The sequence below is a fragment of the Pongo abelii genome, chromosome 12, assembly GCF_028885655.2.
Source record: "Pongo abelii isolate AG06213 chromosome 12, NHGRI_mPonAbe1-v2.0_pri, whole genome shotgun sequence".
Lineage (NCBI taxonomy): Eukaryota > Metazoa > Chordata > Mammalia > Primates > Hominidae > Pongo > Pongo abelii.
The window spans coordinates 58,355,315-58,372,871 of NC_071997.2; the positions used below are offsets into that span (position 1 = coordinate 58,355,315).

The following is a 17,557-nucleotide window of genomic DNA, read 5'->3' on the forward strand; positions in this document are numbered from 1 at the left end:
GAAATAACACTGTTTACAATCTTTTGACAGCTCTCTATCGGCTAATTGGCTACAGCAAGGGCAAGCAATGGAGGAGTGGCTCAAGATGGGTGTGGCCACATGGGCAGTCCAGGGCCGGGTCACATAGGGCCTTGTGGCCATGGTAAGAGGTCTGAATTCTATTCTAAGTGCAATGGGAAGTTAGTGACATCTGAGCTAAGACCTGAATGAGCTTCATGACAAACTCCAAACTCTTTAACATGGTCTGCAAGACACAACAAGATCTGATCCCTGTGTATGCCTCTCTGGCCTCAGCTTTCCTTTAGGTAGCCTACCCTCCTGCAGGACCAAACTCCAATCATGCCATGTTCTCTTGCAAATATGACTTTGCATATGCTTTCCCATTTCCTGAAGCGCCTCCTCTCCTCACCTGACCAATTCTTACTCAGTCCTCAAGGTTCTGTTTAGACGAACCTCCTATGTGAAGCCTTTCCAGATCCTGACACCTCTAAGCTGGATTAGCTAGTCCTCCTTTCTGCTTGGTTGGTATTCTGGGTGAGACTCCATCACTGCAATTGTCATTGTGTTTCTCCAGCTAGAGGATGGGGCTCCTCCAGGGTAGAAAACAAATTACAACCTAATAACCTGGCCGAATGAATAAAATACACAATCTATTACTAATTTCAGTTCCCTCTGAAACCTACATTTGTGAAAAATAAAAAATAAATCTTCAGACTGTATCTGGACCTCAATCTCCTCTATCAGAAGTAATCTTTCTCAAGGGAAAGAAGGGGGGCATCCTTCCACTTATGGTTACTGATTGGGGTGCTGATGTCTCAGCATAAGAACCCACACATTTAATAGATGACATTTACTACATGCCACCCCAACTCCTCTCTGAATAGGCAGGATAAGAACAGCATGAATCTGTGGATTTGTACAGTCACGCTCATCTCTCAGTCCCCACCTCCACCTAACTTGTGTGTGCTTCTTCACATCTGTTCGATCCCTGCTCTTCCCACACTCCAATGAATAAATGCCCTCCCCTGCTCTTCCAGGCCTGTGTCTAAATCCTTTCCCCCAGCAAGCCTAAGGTGCCACTTCTTCAGGACTTCTCTAGCTCTGAATTCCTACCACACTGGTCAGGTGCGAAGTGGTTGAATGTGTATATTATCAGATACCTGTCTGCCCTGAGTAAGCCCTCGCTTAAAATATTTGGCCCAGAGGGTCAATATTTAGATTGTAGGTTGTTTAACAAGTCTAAAATATGGTCCCTGCTATTTAATAGCTAAAAAGTTATTTTAATTAATATGAAAAGATAAACGTAGCTGATTTGTTAGATGGCTGGGATTGAATAATTGTTAGAATTACTTAAATTTTTTAAAAGTTAAAAACAATTACCTTAAAAAACTGTTGCAGATGGAAAGGAAGTGCTCTGAGGTCAGACACTATTAGTTCATCTAAGAGCAGTCAGGACTCCAAGAAATTGACTCATGCAATTTAAACACATTAATTCTAGAATGCCAACAAATTAGATGTAACAGGAAATACACAGTTCCAATGACTGGAACAATAACATCTAATACCCAGGGTACTCTGTAACCCATGCCCCATTCCAAGGCTTCTGGAAAGCCAGTAATCACAAGGCAGCTTCAGCATACAATGACAGTAAATGGTGGGGAAAGGTCCTGAGAGCTGTGCCATCCATGTTTCTGGGCCTTGGAGAGCCTGGGTAATTCACTACAGGGCAGTATTTCTTAAACTAATTCCACTGGAACTGAGCTGTGCCAGGTACCACCCACAGATGTGGAATAATTACTTTAAAAAATAATTCAAAGTTATATGTTTTTATCAAAGCCAGACACAGTATAACTTTCTCAGTGCTGTGATACCTGATCATCACAGATTTTTTTTTTTCCCTTCTTGCTGGGGTGTTGTTTGTTTTGACAAATGTTTCAAGGTGTTCACAGGGGGTTCCTAAGAGTTGTGGTGTTTGGCTCTCCACTGCTTCAGAGGCCTCCTCCTAGTGACCAGAACACCCCTGTCTACAGAAAGCCATACTTCTTCAGCCAATCTCTTATGATATCACTATCTCAGACTTACCGCAATTTAGTTAGATTCCACCTTAGCTACTATCTTTCCTTTTGAGATGGGGGTCTCTCTCTGTCACCCAGGCTGGAGTGCAGTGGTGTGATCTTGGCTCACAGCAACCTCTGCCTCCTGGGCTCAGGTGATCTTCTCACCTCAGCCTCCTGAGTAGCTGTCCAGTATGTTTGACCTGTCCAATATATTGTTTGTTGTTTACTTATTTATTTTTGAGACGGAGTCTAGCTGTTGCCCAGGCTGGAGTGCAGTGGCACAATCTCGGCTCACTGCAACCTCTGTTTCCTGGGTTCAAGCGATTCTCCTGCCTCAGCCTCTTGAGTAGCTGGGACCACTACAGGTGTGTGCCACCATGCCCGGCTAGTTTTTGTATTTTTGGCAGATACAGGGTTTCACCATGTTGCCCAGCTTGATCTCAAACTCCTAAGTTCAAGCGATCCGCCTGCCTTGGCCTCCCAAAGTGTTGGGATTACAGGCATGAGCCACTGCGCCGGGCCACTGCTGTTATCTTTCTTTTTCTTTTCTTTTCTTTTTTTTTGAGACAGAGTCTGGCTCTATTGCCCAGGCTGGAGTGCAGTGGGGTGATCTCGGCTCACTGCAACCTCCAACTCCCGGGTTCAACTGATTCTCCAGCCTCTCAGCCTCCCGAGTAACTGGGACTATAGGCACGTGCCACCACACCTGACTAATTTTTGTATTTTTAGTAGAGACAGGGTTTCGCCATGTTGGCCAGGCTGGTCTTGAACTCCTGACCTCAGGTGATCTGCCCGCCTCAGCCTCCCAAAGTGATGGGATGACAGGCGTCAGCCACATCGCCCAGCCTGTCTTCCAATATACTCTTAGTATTATGAATTTTGGAAGGTATCGGAACTTACAAGCAGCATCAAACCTTCCCTTAGGACCCTGGCCACCAGTGTTCTCTGTTGTTATATTGCCACAACTTTAAAAAAAGGTGGAAGGTACTTTCTTAAGAGTATATTACTTCAACATGTTGATTTTCATTAGCTCCACTATTCTCATTCCACAAGCTGGGACAAAGAGTTCTGTTGTTACCACTCATCTTTTCCTAAGGCATGTTTTTTTCTCCCCACAAAATTTTCTATAAACTGACAATGCCTACCATAGCTATGTAATGCTAAAATCTAGTAGCAAGATAGCATATGATGTAATACCCAAAATAACAGATCCCATTATTTTACGCCTAATACAGCTGTATTTCATAGGAGCCTATATTTATCACCTCTAGGCATTTTCATCTTCTGAACAAGATGAAAAACATGAGAAAAAAAAATCCAATTCTGAAATCTTTTACTAAAATCCAACAAAGTCAGAACATATAAAACTGTCTAATGTCTTTTTTAAAAAGTCCTTCCAAAAAAAATTGAAGTCTTTATTTCAGATACTGTATTTGATGCTGCATTCATTCACTCATTCATTCAATCAACAAATGTTTATGGAGTAGCTACTCAGAGGTAAGTATTATAACTGAAATGATGATCTAGGCTGAGAGCTTGCCTTCAAGTTATATTCCAACCCCAAGACTGAGTACCCAGGATCACACAGGCTCCAAGCTTAAAAGCATTCTAGGCAAAGTTAATAAAAATCAGTCAGCAGGCTTAAAAAAAACTTAATACATTTTACTTTGATGACTTTTTTCATGAAAAACTGTTTACGAAAAAAAAAAAAAGGCAAAAAACTTTCTCACACCTTCCTATGATCCAAACTCATCTGTTCAGCACAAAAGACCCTCACTGATCTGACATCCCCTCCTCCCCGCCTTGCCTACCAGGTGATTCAGCTTTCCACTGCCACCTTCTCTGTGAAGCCTCCTTGAACTCTCTCCAGCTCCACTTCATCTCTAGGCAGAGTTAATTACTGCCTGCTCTGGTTTACCAAAGGATTACACTGTAATTATTTGTTCACTCATCACTCCCTCCAGCTAGACTGGGAGCTCACTTTTGAAGACAAGAGACTGAACCTTTGCATCCTGAGTATGAGAACAATGATGGAGGGAAGGAGGTGAGTCACAGGCACAGAGAATCCACTATACAGTATTTGAAATAAATAGGCTATTTTTTCCCAAGGATTCTTTGCCCAATCATTTATACTCAAACTAAGTTAAGACACATATTAGTGATGTGAAGTCACTAATTTTGAATGCTGGAGGAAACATGTTATTAGGGAAGCCCTCTACTGCTTTATGTTTAAGTTTCTTGATTGAAAAGTGCAAAAGAGTTTCCTCTTTTCTGGTTGGGTCTGAAAATAAGGTAAAAATGCTGAGATGACTCACTGACAGTGAGATTTCATACAGCAATCTTCTCTTCAATTTAGGCTTGTAATCGTAAGATCATCACAAGAAGATGATAATACACTGTAGGGATGAACAGTCTCAAAAGACAGGCTAGGTGTTTTATTTTTTAGATTTTCAGGGGTTCTAGGTACCAAGCTTTTGACTTTCAATCACACATCTTATATGGCTTCGTAAGTCATGCTAGATGCCATTAGTTGCTACTTCACTGATCAATTTTCCTTACATGCCGCTGTCTGCACCTTCAGGATCAGAATAATAGGACTTAGAGCAGAAGGAATACAAGAAAAGCCCCTCTAAACATACCTAATTTTGGTCAGGACAGGGGTTCACCTTCCCTGTTCAGGTTTCCTGAATGGGTGCTCTCATTCTGATTTGCTTGAGGATGTTAACCTGTGATTAGAGAAGATGATCACTCTTGATTTAAAAAGCAGTTTAATACATTCCCTGTGTGGGTACCAATGCCTAACTTCCACATGGATATCACAGCACAGGATTCAAGAATCTGGTCAGTACTGAGTACACTGGGTCAAGGCGGGGGTTAGGTGTCAGCAATACAAAGATGAACAGTACACTGAGTGGTCAAAGCCCAAGGAAGGTGGTGAATGTGCAAACAAGCTCAGCAGAACTCAAGTGCTGCAGCAGTTGTGGGTACAAAATGTTATGTCAGCCCACAGAGGAGGCAGTGACTAATTCTGTCTAGGGAGTCATCAGGGTGTGTGGGGTGATGAAGAGTAGTGGGAGATGAAAGTAAAAAGAGTCAGATTAGGTCCTCCCATTCCACTTCGCATCACCCTTTTCCTGGGCAATTGCATTTACTTCCAAGGCTTCACCAACTACCCCCCTACCCACCAGTCAACAACTTCCACATCTGAAATCTCAGCACCCATCTCCGGACTCTCTTGACTTCAGGCACATATTCCAATCCGTCTCAGAACACTTCTCTCTATGTCTCACAGGCACCTCATACAAAACATATCACTCTAACCTCCCCAGACCACCTCTTACTTTATTCCCATCCTCATGAACCTCAGTGTCACCCTCCTCTATTCCTCCTTATACCTCACCTCCAAGTGGCCACCACATCCTGTCAATCCCACTTCCAAAATCTCTCTCAAACTATCACTTCTCTGTCTCTCTAGTTCTTCTATTCAGGCCTGCATCTTTCCTCCCTCCAATTACTCCAATAGCCACAAAACTAGTGCACAGACTCAACTCTGTTTCAATTCATCTATTCATTCATCCAACAAACTGGATGCAAGGCACTATGGGTACTGCAGCAAACAAAATATACAAAGAAAGTGCCTGTTTTATGGAGCTTTCTTTCTCATCCTACACAGCTTCCTTTTTTAAATTAATCTGGTCATGGCACACACCGGCTTCAAGTGTTCAACAGCCTCCCACTGCCAACAGGATAAACTAGCATGGTCCACAAGGCTCTTCGACATATGGCAAATCCCACCCTTCCAACCTCTTTTTCTGCCACCCTTTCACAGGTCCCTTCAGCTCCAGGCACATCCAACTACTTCTCTTTCATTAAAACTGCATGTGTTAGCCAGGCGTGGTGGCACATGCCTGTAGTCTCAGCTACTTGGGAGGCTGAGGCAGGAGAATCACTTGAACCTGGGAAGCGGAGGTTACAGTGAGATGAGATCACACCACTGCACTCCAGCCTGGGTGACAGAATGAGACTCCATCTCGAAAAAAAAAACCAAAAAAACAAAAACCAAAAAACTGCATGTGTTTCTTCAGGCTTCACCACCTTGGCACATGTTGCTTTCTATGCCTGAAACACTTTTTCCTCTTCTTCCTCTTGGGAATTCCTACCCCAGAGATTCTGGCTTTCCATGCCCAATCGCGAATCTCACCACACAGTATGTCGAGTCAGCCAGGCGCAGTGGCTAACGCCCGTAATCCCAGCACTTTGGGAGGCCGAGGCTGGTGGATCACGAGGTCAGGAGATTGAGACCATCCTGGCTAACATGGTGAAACCCCGTTTCTACTAAAAAATACAAGAAATTAGCCGGGCATGGTGGCGGGCGCCTGTAGTCCCAGCTACTCGGGAGCCTGAGGCAGGAGAATGGCGTGAACCTGGGAGGCAGAGGCTGCAGTGAGCCAAGATTGCGCCACTGCACTCCAGCCTGGGTGACAGAGCAAGACTCCGTCTCAAAAAAAAAAAAAAAAAAAACTATGTCGAGTCTGTTTTATTTCTCCTACTTAGTTGTGAGCTCCTTGAAGGATAGGAGCTGTATCCCATTCACTGCTGTGCTCAGCATGAGAGTGGACTCTTAGTCCTCACTCAGTAAGCCTCTGTTTCATGAGAAAGCAAGGAAGAAGCAGAGAAATTTGACAAGGTTAAGAAGTAAAGGTCAGGAAAAGAGAGGGAGTTCAAACCTTATCTGATGACCTGTCCTAAGTACTTACTTTGTGATATACCCTGTTCTCTCTCTGGGATTTGAGGACAGAGCTTCCTTTAGGGGTGTGTTTCTCAAAGTACAATACAAAACATATTTAAATAATAACATAATCAGGCAAATAGCAGGACTCTCCCTTCCCATTCCTTTCAATGTTTCAGATTTGGCTGGAGAAAAACACACAGCCATGGTGACTGGTCTCACTTTAAATTCATGACCACTAACTCCAAGTGGGTCCTAAATGGTACCCAGTAATTCAACATTTCTCTTGCTTATTCACTAGAGTATTTCATGTCTTCTGTCTCTACATTCACTCTTAGCTGATGACCTTTCTTCCTATTTCACTCTGAAAACAGACACAACCAAAAGACCTTCCCAAGTTCCCACCACACCCTCTGAAGTTGGTGCTCATATATTTTGCCATCACGCCTGTTACTAGGGATGAATTGTGCTCCTAGCTAAGGCTAAATTATTTCCCACTGGGCAATAGATTCCATTCTTTCTTGCTTAAAAATCACTCCAGCAATTCTATCCTCTGTCCCGATTTACCAATTTTCCTTTCTACTAAACCACTTCTGTCAACTTAAAAACATGCTCTAATTCTCTTCACAAAAAGAAAATTAAAAATGTTAAACACTCACACCCTCTTCTAATTTCAGCTACCACCCCATGACTTCCCTTTCTAAAAACTTCCAGTTATCTTAACCCACTCTCCTCACCTCCCATTCTCCTTGAACCTATACCAATTAGGCTTTCACTCCTAACACTCCTAAAACTGTTCTTTTCAAGTTCACCAAAGACCTTCATTTACTTAAACAGTATAACACAGCTGATCATCCCCTCCCACTGAATACCTTCTTCACTTGGCTTCCACGATATCATTCTCTTTTGTTTTTTTCTCCTATCTCAGTGGGCATTCCTTCTCAGTCTCTGCTTATTCCTTCCCATCTCCCCAGTCTCATAATATTTGCATGCCCAGGGCTCAGTCCTTTCCATCAACACATAGTCTCTGGCATTAAATACCACCTACATTTACAGCTCCAGTCCAGGGAGACCCTAATTCTGAACTTACATATCCAATTACCTATTCAACACCTCTACTTGGATATTAATAGGCATGTAAAAACCTAACATGCTTAAAACCAAGGCTCACTTCTATAATCCCAGCACTTTGGGAAGCCAAGGCAGGAGGATCAATTGAGCCCAGCAGTTCAAGACCAGCCTAGAAAATATAGTGAGACCCCCATCTCTATAAAAAATATACAAAATTAGCCAGGCATAGTGGCAAACACCTGTGGATCCAGCTGCTCAGGAGGCTAAGGTGGGAGGATGGCTTGAGCCTGGGAGGCAGGCTGCAGTGAGATGTAATTACATCACTGTCTTCTAGCCTGGGCAACAGGGCAAGACCCCACCAAAGGAGGGGAAGCGAGAGGAGGGGAGGAAGAAGTAAAGGAGGAAATAAAAGAAAATCAGGAGTCTATCTTTCAAGTACTCAAGTCAAAATAATTGGAGTCATCATTGGCCCCTCTCTTTACCTTACACTCTGCATTCAACCTGTCACCAAATCCAATTGGCCCTACCTTAAAATATAACTAGAACCCAATCATTTCTCACCACTTCCACTGTTAAATTTTACTTAAAATGTAACTCAATTTTTGTTAACGTATAACTAGAATCCAATCACGTCTCACCACTTTCACTTTTCACAATACTATAATTATTGCAATACCACTTAACACTCTTTACTTTCAACATATCAGCCACAGTGATCTTTTTATAATCTAAGTAAAACTGTCACTTGACTCCTCAAAACTTCCAATGGCTACCCATCTCGGTAAGATTAAAAACCCATGATAAGGTCTATAAAATCTAGCCACCCCTTGGGCTTCTGCCCTAATTTCCCTCCCGTCCTTGCTCACTCGACTTCAGTCACAATGATTTCCCTCCTATTCCCCGAACACACTTTCCACCTCAGGGCCTTTCCAATTGCTCTTCACTCTGCTTAGAAGATTCTTCTCCCAGGTATCCACGTGATTTGCTCCCTCATCTTCAGTTTTTTGCTCAGATGTCACCTTCTCAGTGAAGCCTTGCTTATCTAAAGTGACAACTTCGGCCAGGTGTGGTGGCTCACGCCTATAATCCCAGCACTTTGGGAGGCCAAGGCAGGCGGATCACCTGAGGTTAGGAGTTCGAGACCAGCCTGGCCAACATGGTGAAACCCTGTCTCTACCAATAAAACAAAAATTAACTGGGTGTGGTGGCGGGTGCCTCTAATCCCAGCTACTCGGGAGGCTGAGGCAGGAGAATCGCTTGAACCAGGGAGGCAGAGGTTGCAGCGAGTCGAGATCGCGTCATTGCACTCCAGCCTGGGCAACAAGAGCAAAACTCCATCTCAAATAAAATAAAATAAAAACTTCCCTCAATTCTTCATCCCTGATTTTTCTCCATCATACTTATTACTCTCTAACATATTGTTCACCTTGCTTAATTTATGTTGTTTATTGTCCATCTCTCCCTACCTGAGTTCCATGAGAGCAGAGATTTTTATTTGTTCTATTCACAGCTGTATTCTCCAGGCCAAGAACAGTGCTGGCATATGGAAGTGGCTCAAAAGGTGATTTGTTGAATGAATAAAAAAAGAAATTCTCAGTTTGCTGCTACAATGTCTTCGGTACTCAACACTTGCTAAGCCCCTTTTAGGGCTCAGTGACTTGGTAGATAAAAGTATCAAGTCAGAATTTATCAATATTAAATCGAAATGCTTTGCCTTCATTTTGCTTTTTGACTACTTTTTATTCAAGATACTGGATCTCACTCTTTTAACAAAATTATTTTTAGCTTAATACATGTTTTTAAGTTTAAAAAGTGAGGTTCTGCTAAGAAAAGCCTTAAGAAATTATTATGCAACTAGCACAGGCACAGGGCAAAAATTGTGAATGTGGTATTTGAACGACTGAAGTTTAGGAACTCTCTTCGAATAGGGTTGCCAGATAAAATACAGGACACAGTTAAATTTGAACTTTCAATGAGTGATTTCGCTGTTGTTTTGCTGTAAGGATGTCCCAAATATTGCATTGGACACACACTAATAATTATTCGTTATCTTAAATTCTATTTTAACTGGATATTATTTTTAATTTTTGCTAAATATGGCAACCCTATCTAGGAGAACAAATAAACTGCACCCGCTTGTCGCTTCAATTTCGATCTATTACAAACAGCTAATACAATTCTTGTCCTATCCACTAACTGCGTGGCTTTTATGCCCCAACAAATGTGTCCCTGTGGGCGGGTACCGAGGCCCGATATCCTAAAAACAAGGAGGCAAAGATACACAGTGCACTTCGCGAGGGGAAAGGCTCTCCTCGCAGCCCAGAAAGAGAGGCCGGCCGCATCAGACGCAGGCCATTCCGGGCCCAGCTCCTTTCCCAGCCTCTGTCGCCTGCGTGGCGGAGGCCAAGGCTTGGCAGCCGCTTTCCGGCCCTTACCAATGTTGCCTTCGATGGAGAGCCTTCGGGGCCCGCGCCCCGCGTGCAGGCCCCTGGAGGAGGAAACGCCCTCGAGTGGGCTCTTGGCCATGGAACTGAAGGGTGCTCGAAGCCGACTTAGAAAGAGGCGGCCCGCGGCCATCCCACCCACGATTCGCAGAGCGATCACTTCCGCCGAGAGCACTTCCGCCCTAGGTATTGCAGCTCACTCGCTCCAGCGCACCGCTGACGTAAGGAGATCGTCAGACAGGAAGTGGGTGGGGTTGAATATGCGACGGGGTGCGCCCAAGAGACCGCTCCGCTATCGCGATGTTTGTAAAGAAGCGTTGCGTGAAGGAAGTTTTGCAAGGGTGCAGAATTTGATAGTAACAGGAGTGGTTTTTGTTCATTGGACAAATAACATTTTAAACGACGTAATTCTACAATCCAACCACCTCATTTTTGTATAACTTTAAAATAAATTTTATAACTGAAGGCAAATAAAATTAAAAATAGAAATTGTAATTTTAAGAGGGGCTTTTTTCCCCCTAGGTGCTTGTTGTCTGGTTTTTATTTTAATATCGGAAGAAAATGGAAGTTTTAAAGTAGGAAAATGACTCAATCTGATGATTTACACAAATTTAACTTTTTCCTATTCCCTGTAATTCCCTGCACAATGCTGGCATATTATTGACTAAATTAACAAATTAGATAATCAGTTGCACCCCATCTCTTAGTTTGTGTCTTGAATAAGTAAATAAATGTTCGGTCAATCGACCTATATTATAGCCAAAAATCCCTTCAGGGTAAGGTGGTGGTGGCTCAGGTGTGTGACTGGAAATCGTTTAAAGCTGGTAGGTTGGGTTCTTGGACGTAAGCAATGGCGAGTAGAGACTTGCCAGTGTATAAAACCTGAGTCCTGCTGTCGGTGAAGTGTGCTCTGCAGCAGGGCAGGGACCTAAGCTGCTGCCACAGGTGAAGCCGGACTGCCACACCCCGTCGTCATAACAACCTCAGAAGTAATGATTTACGAAATGTTGTCAAATGGTGCTTCCAGTTCCAATCGCTTAAATCACCAACAGTCAAAACCAGTAGTCAACAGGCCAAACCGGCCTTCAGGCAGCGCTCTTAGGTGTGGCAGGTTTTGGAAGACAAGGATCTGATTGCAAGGGGGCTGGGGAGGGGCCAGGGGCTGGGATACCTGTCTTGAAGCTGTTCCCATAAAAAGCACGGGACCTTTTTCTTATGTTGATGTATATATAAGATGGCTGAGGTCATGTTTATATATTAAGAACATTTTTTTAATCGAATTTTTTAAGGATAACCAGGGTGGGGCGTTAATGGCTACTGGAGCGGCTAAAGTCCTACCCATTCCCATCTCCACTCCAGCAGCCACTTCTGTTAAAAAAAAAAAAAACAAAACTGCTTACATTTCTTTACCTATGTAAACTCAGACTTGGAAAACATTCATCCAAAAAAGCTTGAGAGGCTCTCTGCCTCGCCAGGATCTTGCTGCCTCAGGGGTGTTGTGAAAGCTAAATGAGGAAGTTGTCTGCAGGCAGGCATCAATCTCCTGAAAGCTACAAGGCAGGAAAATAGGGTCTGGAGACAGGGAACCTAAGGCCGATTCAGGCTGACTTCCTAGAACTAAATCAAAAGGAAAACCCCAACTTTCTAGCCCAAGTAACAACAGGACCAGAAGCTAATCCCTCTTCTGGGTGGCAGATGAAAAATTGAAAGTACCTCTGACCGGTCCCCGCAGGCAATCAGTGAGGCTGGTGGCAGGCCAAGTCTTTAGTTGCATGGGGTATAACTTCGTAACTTCACTTCAGCCTGTGATTGGTCCCCTCCTGCAACCAATCAGACTGATCGCTGGCCACTACTTCATTTACATAGGGTGTACACCAGGTAACCAATGGGGAACCCCTAGACGGTATTTAAACCCCAGAAAATTCTGTAATTGCTGCTTGCTTGGGCCCCTCCTACCGCGAGGAGTGTTGTTTGGTGTAGAATAAATCTGTACTTTTGTTGCTTCATTGTTTCCTTGGTTTGTGCGTTTTGTCCAATTCTTTGTTCAAAATGCCAAGAACCTGGACACCCTCCACCAGTAACAGAGCTCCTATAAATTATTTTTAAAAATTTTATGGTGAAGTGGCCGGGCGCGGTGGCTCACGCCTGTAATCCCCAGCACTTTGGGAGGCTGACGCGGGCAGATCATGAGGTCAGGAGATCAAGACCATCCTGGCTAACACGGTGAAACCCCGTCTCTACAAAAAAAAAAAAAAAAAAAAATTAGCGGAGCGTGGTGGCGGGCTCCTGCAGTCCCAGCTACTCAGGAGGCTGAGGCAGGAGAATAGCTTGAACAGGGGAGGCGGAGCTTGCAGTGAGCCGAGATCGCAACACTGCACTCCAGCCCGGGCGACAAAGCGAGACTCCGTCTCAAAAAAAAAAAATTTATGGTTAAGTATAGTATGTAGTGAGGAAAAGAGGATGTGTTGTAAGTGTACAGTTCAATGAAGTTTTCACAAACGGAACAGTCCCATGTTACCTGGATTCAGATCAAGAAACAGCATTATCCGCATCTCCAGAATCCCCAATATTCGTTGCCAGTTACTATCCCTCAAAGGTAATCATTAGCCTGACTTCAACAGTGGAGATTAGTTTTGCCTTTTCTTTATATAAATGGAATTATATAGTAAATACTTCTTTTATTTAACATATCTGTGAGATTCATCCAGGTTGAATGTATTAGTTGTAGTTCACTCATTCTCGTTGCTGTATAGTATTCCACAATGTCACTATACCACAATGTACTTGGAAGTTTCTAGATTTGAGCCATAATGAATAGTGTTGTGGTAAATATTCTTGTACATGTCTTTTGGTAAAAAGAAGTATGCATTTATCTTGGGTGTATAAGTAAGACTGGAACTGCTGTGTGATAAGTTACATATATATGCTCAGCTTTGATAGATATTCCCAAACAGGAGATAGTTCCACAGTGTTTGTTCTAGTTGACATCGCCATCATCAGTGAGAGAGAGTTCTGGTTTTCCCACATTCTTACCAACAGTTGATATTGTCAGCTTTTTTCATTTTATCCATTTTGCTGTGTGTAATTATAACTTATTGTGGTTTTAATTTGCATTTTCCTGCTGATTAATGCAGTTAAACATCTTTTATGTTTATTGGTCATTTCAGTATCCTCTGTTGAAGTCTTATGTCCATTTTTCTATTGGTTGTCTTTTGCTTGTCTTATTCTTCAAATATTCTGGATGAGTCCTTTGTGAATATTTTCTCTCCGTGGTTTGCTTCTTTTTTTTTCTTTTCTTTTCTTTTCTTGTGTTGAGACAGAGTCTCTTGCCCAGGCTGGAGTGCAGTGGGGCGATCTTGGCTCACTGCAACCTCCATCTCCTAGATTCAAGAGATTCTCATGCTTCAGCCTGCCCAGTAGCTGGGATTACAGGCATGCACCATGCCCGACTAATTTTTTGTATTTTTAGTAGAGACGGGGTTTTGCTATGTTGGCCCGGCTGCTCTTGAACTCCTGGCCTCAAGTTATCCACCCACCTCTGCCTCCCAAAGTGCTGGGATTACAGGTATGAGCCACTGCACCCAGTCTCTAAAAACATTTAAAATTTTTTTGATGTAGAGTGTAATGTAAGAAACTAAAATATCTTTTGCCTAAGCTGCCTGTCAGTTATCTTAATTCATTAGTAATAATCTTTCTACCCCCCTTTACTTATGTATGCTTGTTTTGTTAAATGTTTTTTATTTATTTAGGTCCCGATTCCAAATTCCCAGAAGGGAGAATCTGATTGGCCCAGCTGTGTTCAGGTATCTAATGATGGTTCAATCAGCTGTGGCCAAGGAAGAGGGTTGGGGCCCCACTTTTTCGCATGAGGAAGTACAATTAAGGGGATCTTCATGAGCAAAGAAGACACCCCAAAGAGGTGGTGATCAGTTCTTCTTGGAAGCAGTAAACAGGGAGTTTTCATCCCATTTGGGTGCTAGCCAGAAGACTGAAAGTAGTGGCATATTGGTGAGTAGAATTACCTCCCCCTTACCTGGGAGAATGAGGCCACTTCCTGCCCCTGGGCGATTTTGTCCTGGGCAAAATGTTGCCCTGCAGGAACTCTAGTCATTCAGCATCCATTCATTCATCCAATATTTGCTGAGCATCTACTGCATGCCAGACACTCTGCTTAGTCCTTGAAGTGCAGCTCTGAAGGATTTACTATTTTTCCAGTGTTTGTAAATGCTACTGTATACATAAAATACTGACCAATATTATATAAAATGTCATGCAGCCATTAAAAAAAGGGGATAAACATACAAAAATGTGGCCCAAACTTTATGCTGCAGCCTGGACTTTTAGTCAGCTATATCTCACCTACTTTGAAGATTTTATAATGTGCTGGATTGTGCTAAATCGATTTGGTTAAATTGGAAAGTACACTTCCAGAACGCCCTACCAACAAGGCTCTGAGTTACAGTTGGCCAAAAGAGGACCTGGGGTGAGACTTGGAAGGCAGAGTGGGAGTGTCAGCCATTCCTCTGTGGAAATCTTCTAGTCAGATGCTATGACAGACAGAGGTGCCTAGCAGATAGGTTTCACCTAGTCCTCCATCCATTTATGACTCCTCTTGGAGTATCCCACAGTTCCTTGCAGACTTTCACTTTTCCAGCTCCCTCAGTCTTTGGGTAAAGTCTCATTCCTGTAATAAAGCCCTTATTCCCATAATACCCATAATGGCTCTGCTCCCCTGAATGAATTGTATTGATACACCTAATCATAAAGGGAGACGTATCAAAGGGTGGTTAAGAGTGTGGGCTCTGGATTCCAGTGACCTGGGGGTGAGGATTAAGAGAGAGAATCCACCTGCCACACCTGCCACACAGTTACCACCCAATAGACATTATATAACACATAAGAAGTAATGGCTGCCTTTGTAGGCCCTCAGTGCCTGGGACATTGTTTTTTTCTCTCTCTCTCTGATAGGGTCTCGCTTGTCAGAGGCTGGTTTGAATTAGGCTCAAAGGATCTTCCCACCCCAGCCTCCCAAGTAGCTGGGATTACTGGCGTGAACCATCACACCTAACTTCTGTTGATCTTTAATAGACTTCCAGTTGGATTTCCACTTTCCTCAAGCCACTGTCCCTTTCTCTATCTGTGGATAACTCCACATCCATTGAAGAATCTAGCACAGCATTTTTTAAACTTGAAATAGAGTAAGACTGGAGTAGGGGTGGAAGGATGGGGAAGGGAGGTTAGATGGGTGTGGGGGGTTTGTGGAAACGGTCTGGGCAGCCTGCTCTTCTCCATGTGGAGGTCTGGATGCCCCTCCGTAGCGCAGTGTCAGTGCCCTACATCTCAGATCGCTCCCGCCGCCTCCTGTGCTTTCTCTTCCAGCAGCCAGAGCCTGCAGCTCTTCTTTGGAGGAGGCCTTTGCTGGTACAGGTGGAAAGCCTAGGACTTCAGTCCTCCCAGGGAGCACCCTCACCAACCACTGGCAGGTGGGACTGTGAAAGCCTGGCTCCCTGTCCTCCACCAGGCTAGCCTTAGACTCCAGAGCTCCCAGTGGACGGGGCCAGGCTGAAGCTGCCCTCTCCAGGACTTTATCTGCAATTGCCCCCTTGCCAGATTTCCTCCCCTTTCCTCTTCTGCGCCCCCCGTCCCCCGCACTCTGCTTACCAGCTGTCCTCGGAGCACTTCTTTAATAAGTCATTTGCAGGGAATCCTCATTTCAGGGTCTGCTTCTGGTCCTCACACAGAAATCCCCTAAGGGCTTATGAAAGCCACTCCTCCATCCCACCCCCGCCACAGAGATCGAGTGCTGGGAGGGTGAAAGGAATGTCTGACATTGAGGTGTCTGCGCTTAACCACTGGACTCCACTGTCTCCAAATGGGTATGTCTGGGAAGCTTCATGGACCAGATGGGATCTGATGGGGGCACGAAGGCTAGGACTTTGCTAGGTGGGGAGGTGAAAGGTGCACCAGCCCAATGTGAGGATCTAGTTCTAAGGTGAACTAGCTGGGTGACCTAGTAACCAGTAAACTAGCTATAAAATGGGAAATGATGCTAGTATCTGCCTCATAGGGTTGTAGTGAGGATTAATTGAGGAAATCCACGCAAAACTCTTAACCTGGCCTGAATAAATGTTAGCTATTATTATCATCCCTTATTTTCTCATAGTACTTTTGGGCGCTTTTGTTTCACTTCATGTCACTGTCTTGTATGCATGTGAGACCCTAATGGGCAGGAATCATCTTTGTTGGAAACATAAATCCCTTGTGGCCTCACCCGGCAATTCCAGATGCCAAAAATTCAGTAAATACTTGTAAAATTAAACAAAATTAACCTAGTGGGTAGGGAGGAAATTAATAAAGAGGGGAGGAGGAGGAGGAGGAGGAACAGGAGAGGGAGGGAGAGAAAATGTCCTTCCTAAGGATGCTACTCCTTTCTTAATTAATTTTGGGGCAAAATACAACCTGGCCAGGTGCGGTGGCTCACACTTGTAATCCCAGCACTTTGAGAGGCCAAGGTGGCAGATCACCTGAGGTCAGGAGTTCAAGACCAGACTGGTCAACATGGTGAGACCCCATCTCTACTAAAAATACAAAAATTAGCCAGGCGTGGTGGCGCATGTCTGTAATCCCAGCTACTCAGGAGGCTGAGGCAGGAGAATCACTTGAACCCAGGAGGCAGAGGTTGTAGTGAGCCAAGATCGCACCACTGCACCACAGCCTGGGCAACAGAGTGAGACTCTGTCTCAAAAAAAAAAAAATGCAGCCTAATCCTCAATGACAACCTCATAGAGATCATAGAGATCTTAAGCCCACGGTGACCCTCCTTCATGTGAGTGACAGTAACATTGTATGTGAACTCCTCATGTCACATCTCATAAGCCTATGTCATGACTGTGTTCATGTTCCCTAGTGAACTGCCCTAGAGCACAAGGACTTACATCACTGAAAGCCTGTGTTTCTTACCCCCATCCCAAGAGTCATCTAGCCTCATTCTTACTTATATACAAGGAAAAGAAAACAAGATGACATAGTAGAAGGAGAACTAGCTTTGCAGTCAGATACTTGAATTTTAATCTTGAATCTGTGTGATCTTCGCAAGTCCTTGACTTCTCTGAGCCTCAATTTCCTCATCTGTAATATGGGTATAATGATAGCACCTACCTTACAGCATTATTGCATGGATTAAAAGTAATGTGTGAAAAGTCCTTAGTACTGTGTATGAGACATAGCCCAGGAAAAAAGAGCCCCGCACAGAGAAG

At 43.9% G+C, this 17,557-nt stretch overlaps 1 protein-coding gene across 9 annotated transcripts in view; it reads right to left on the reverse strand.

Annotated features, from left to right (window-relative positions):
- Positions 1–12,060, reverse strand: part of DGUOK (deoxyguanosine kinase) — a 33,641-nt gene extending 21,581 nt beyond the window's left edge. Inside the window, exons 1-2 of one of the 9 annotated variants that reach the window (XM_054548044.1) lie at positions 12,015–12,060; positions 4,697–4,783 (exon numbers count right to left, since the gene is read on the reverse strand). Coding sequence is in view for 4 of the 9 variants with exons in the window: in XM_024242544.3 (XP_024098312.1) it covers positions 10,293–10,434 (142 nt within the window). In the remaining 5 variants the exon portion in view is untranslated. The other 8 variants (XM_054548045.2, XM_024242544.3, XM_024242543.2 and 5 more) reach the window with 8 other exon arrangements.
- Positions 12,061–17,557: the final 5,497 nt, after the last annotated feature.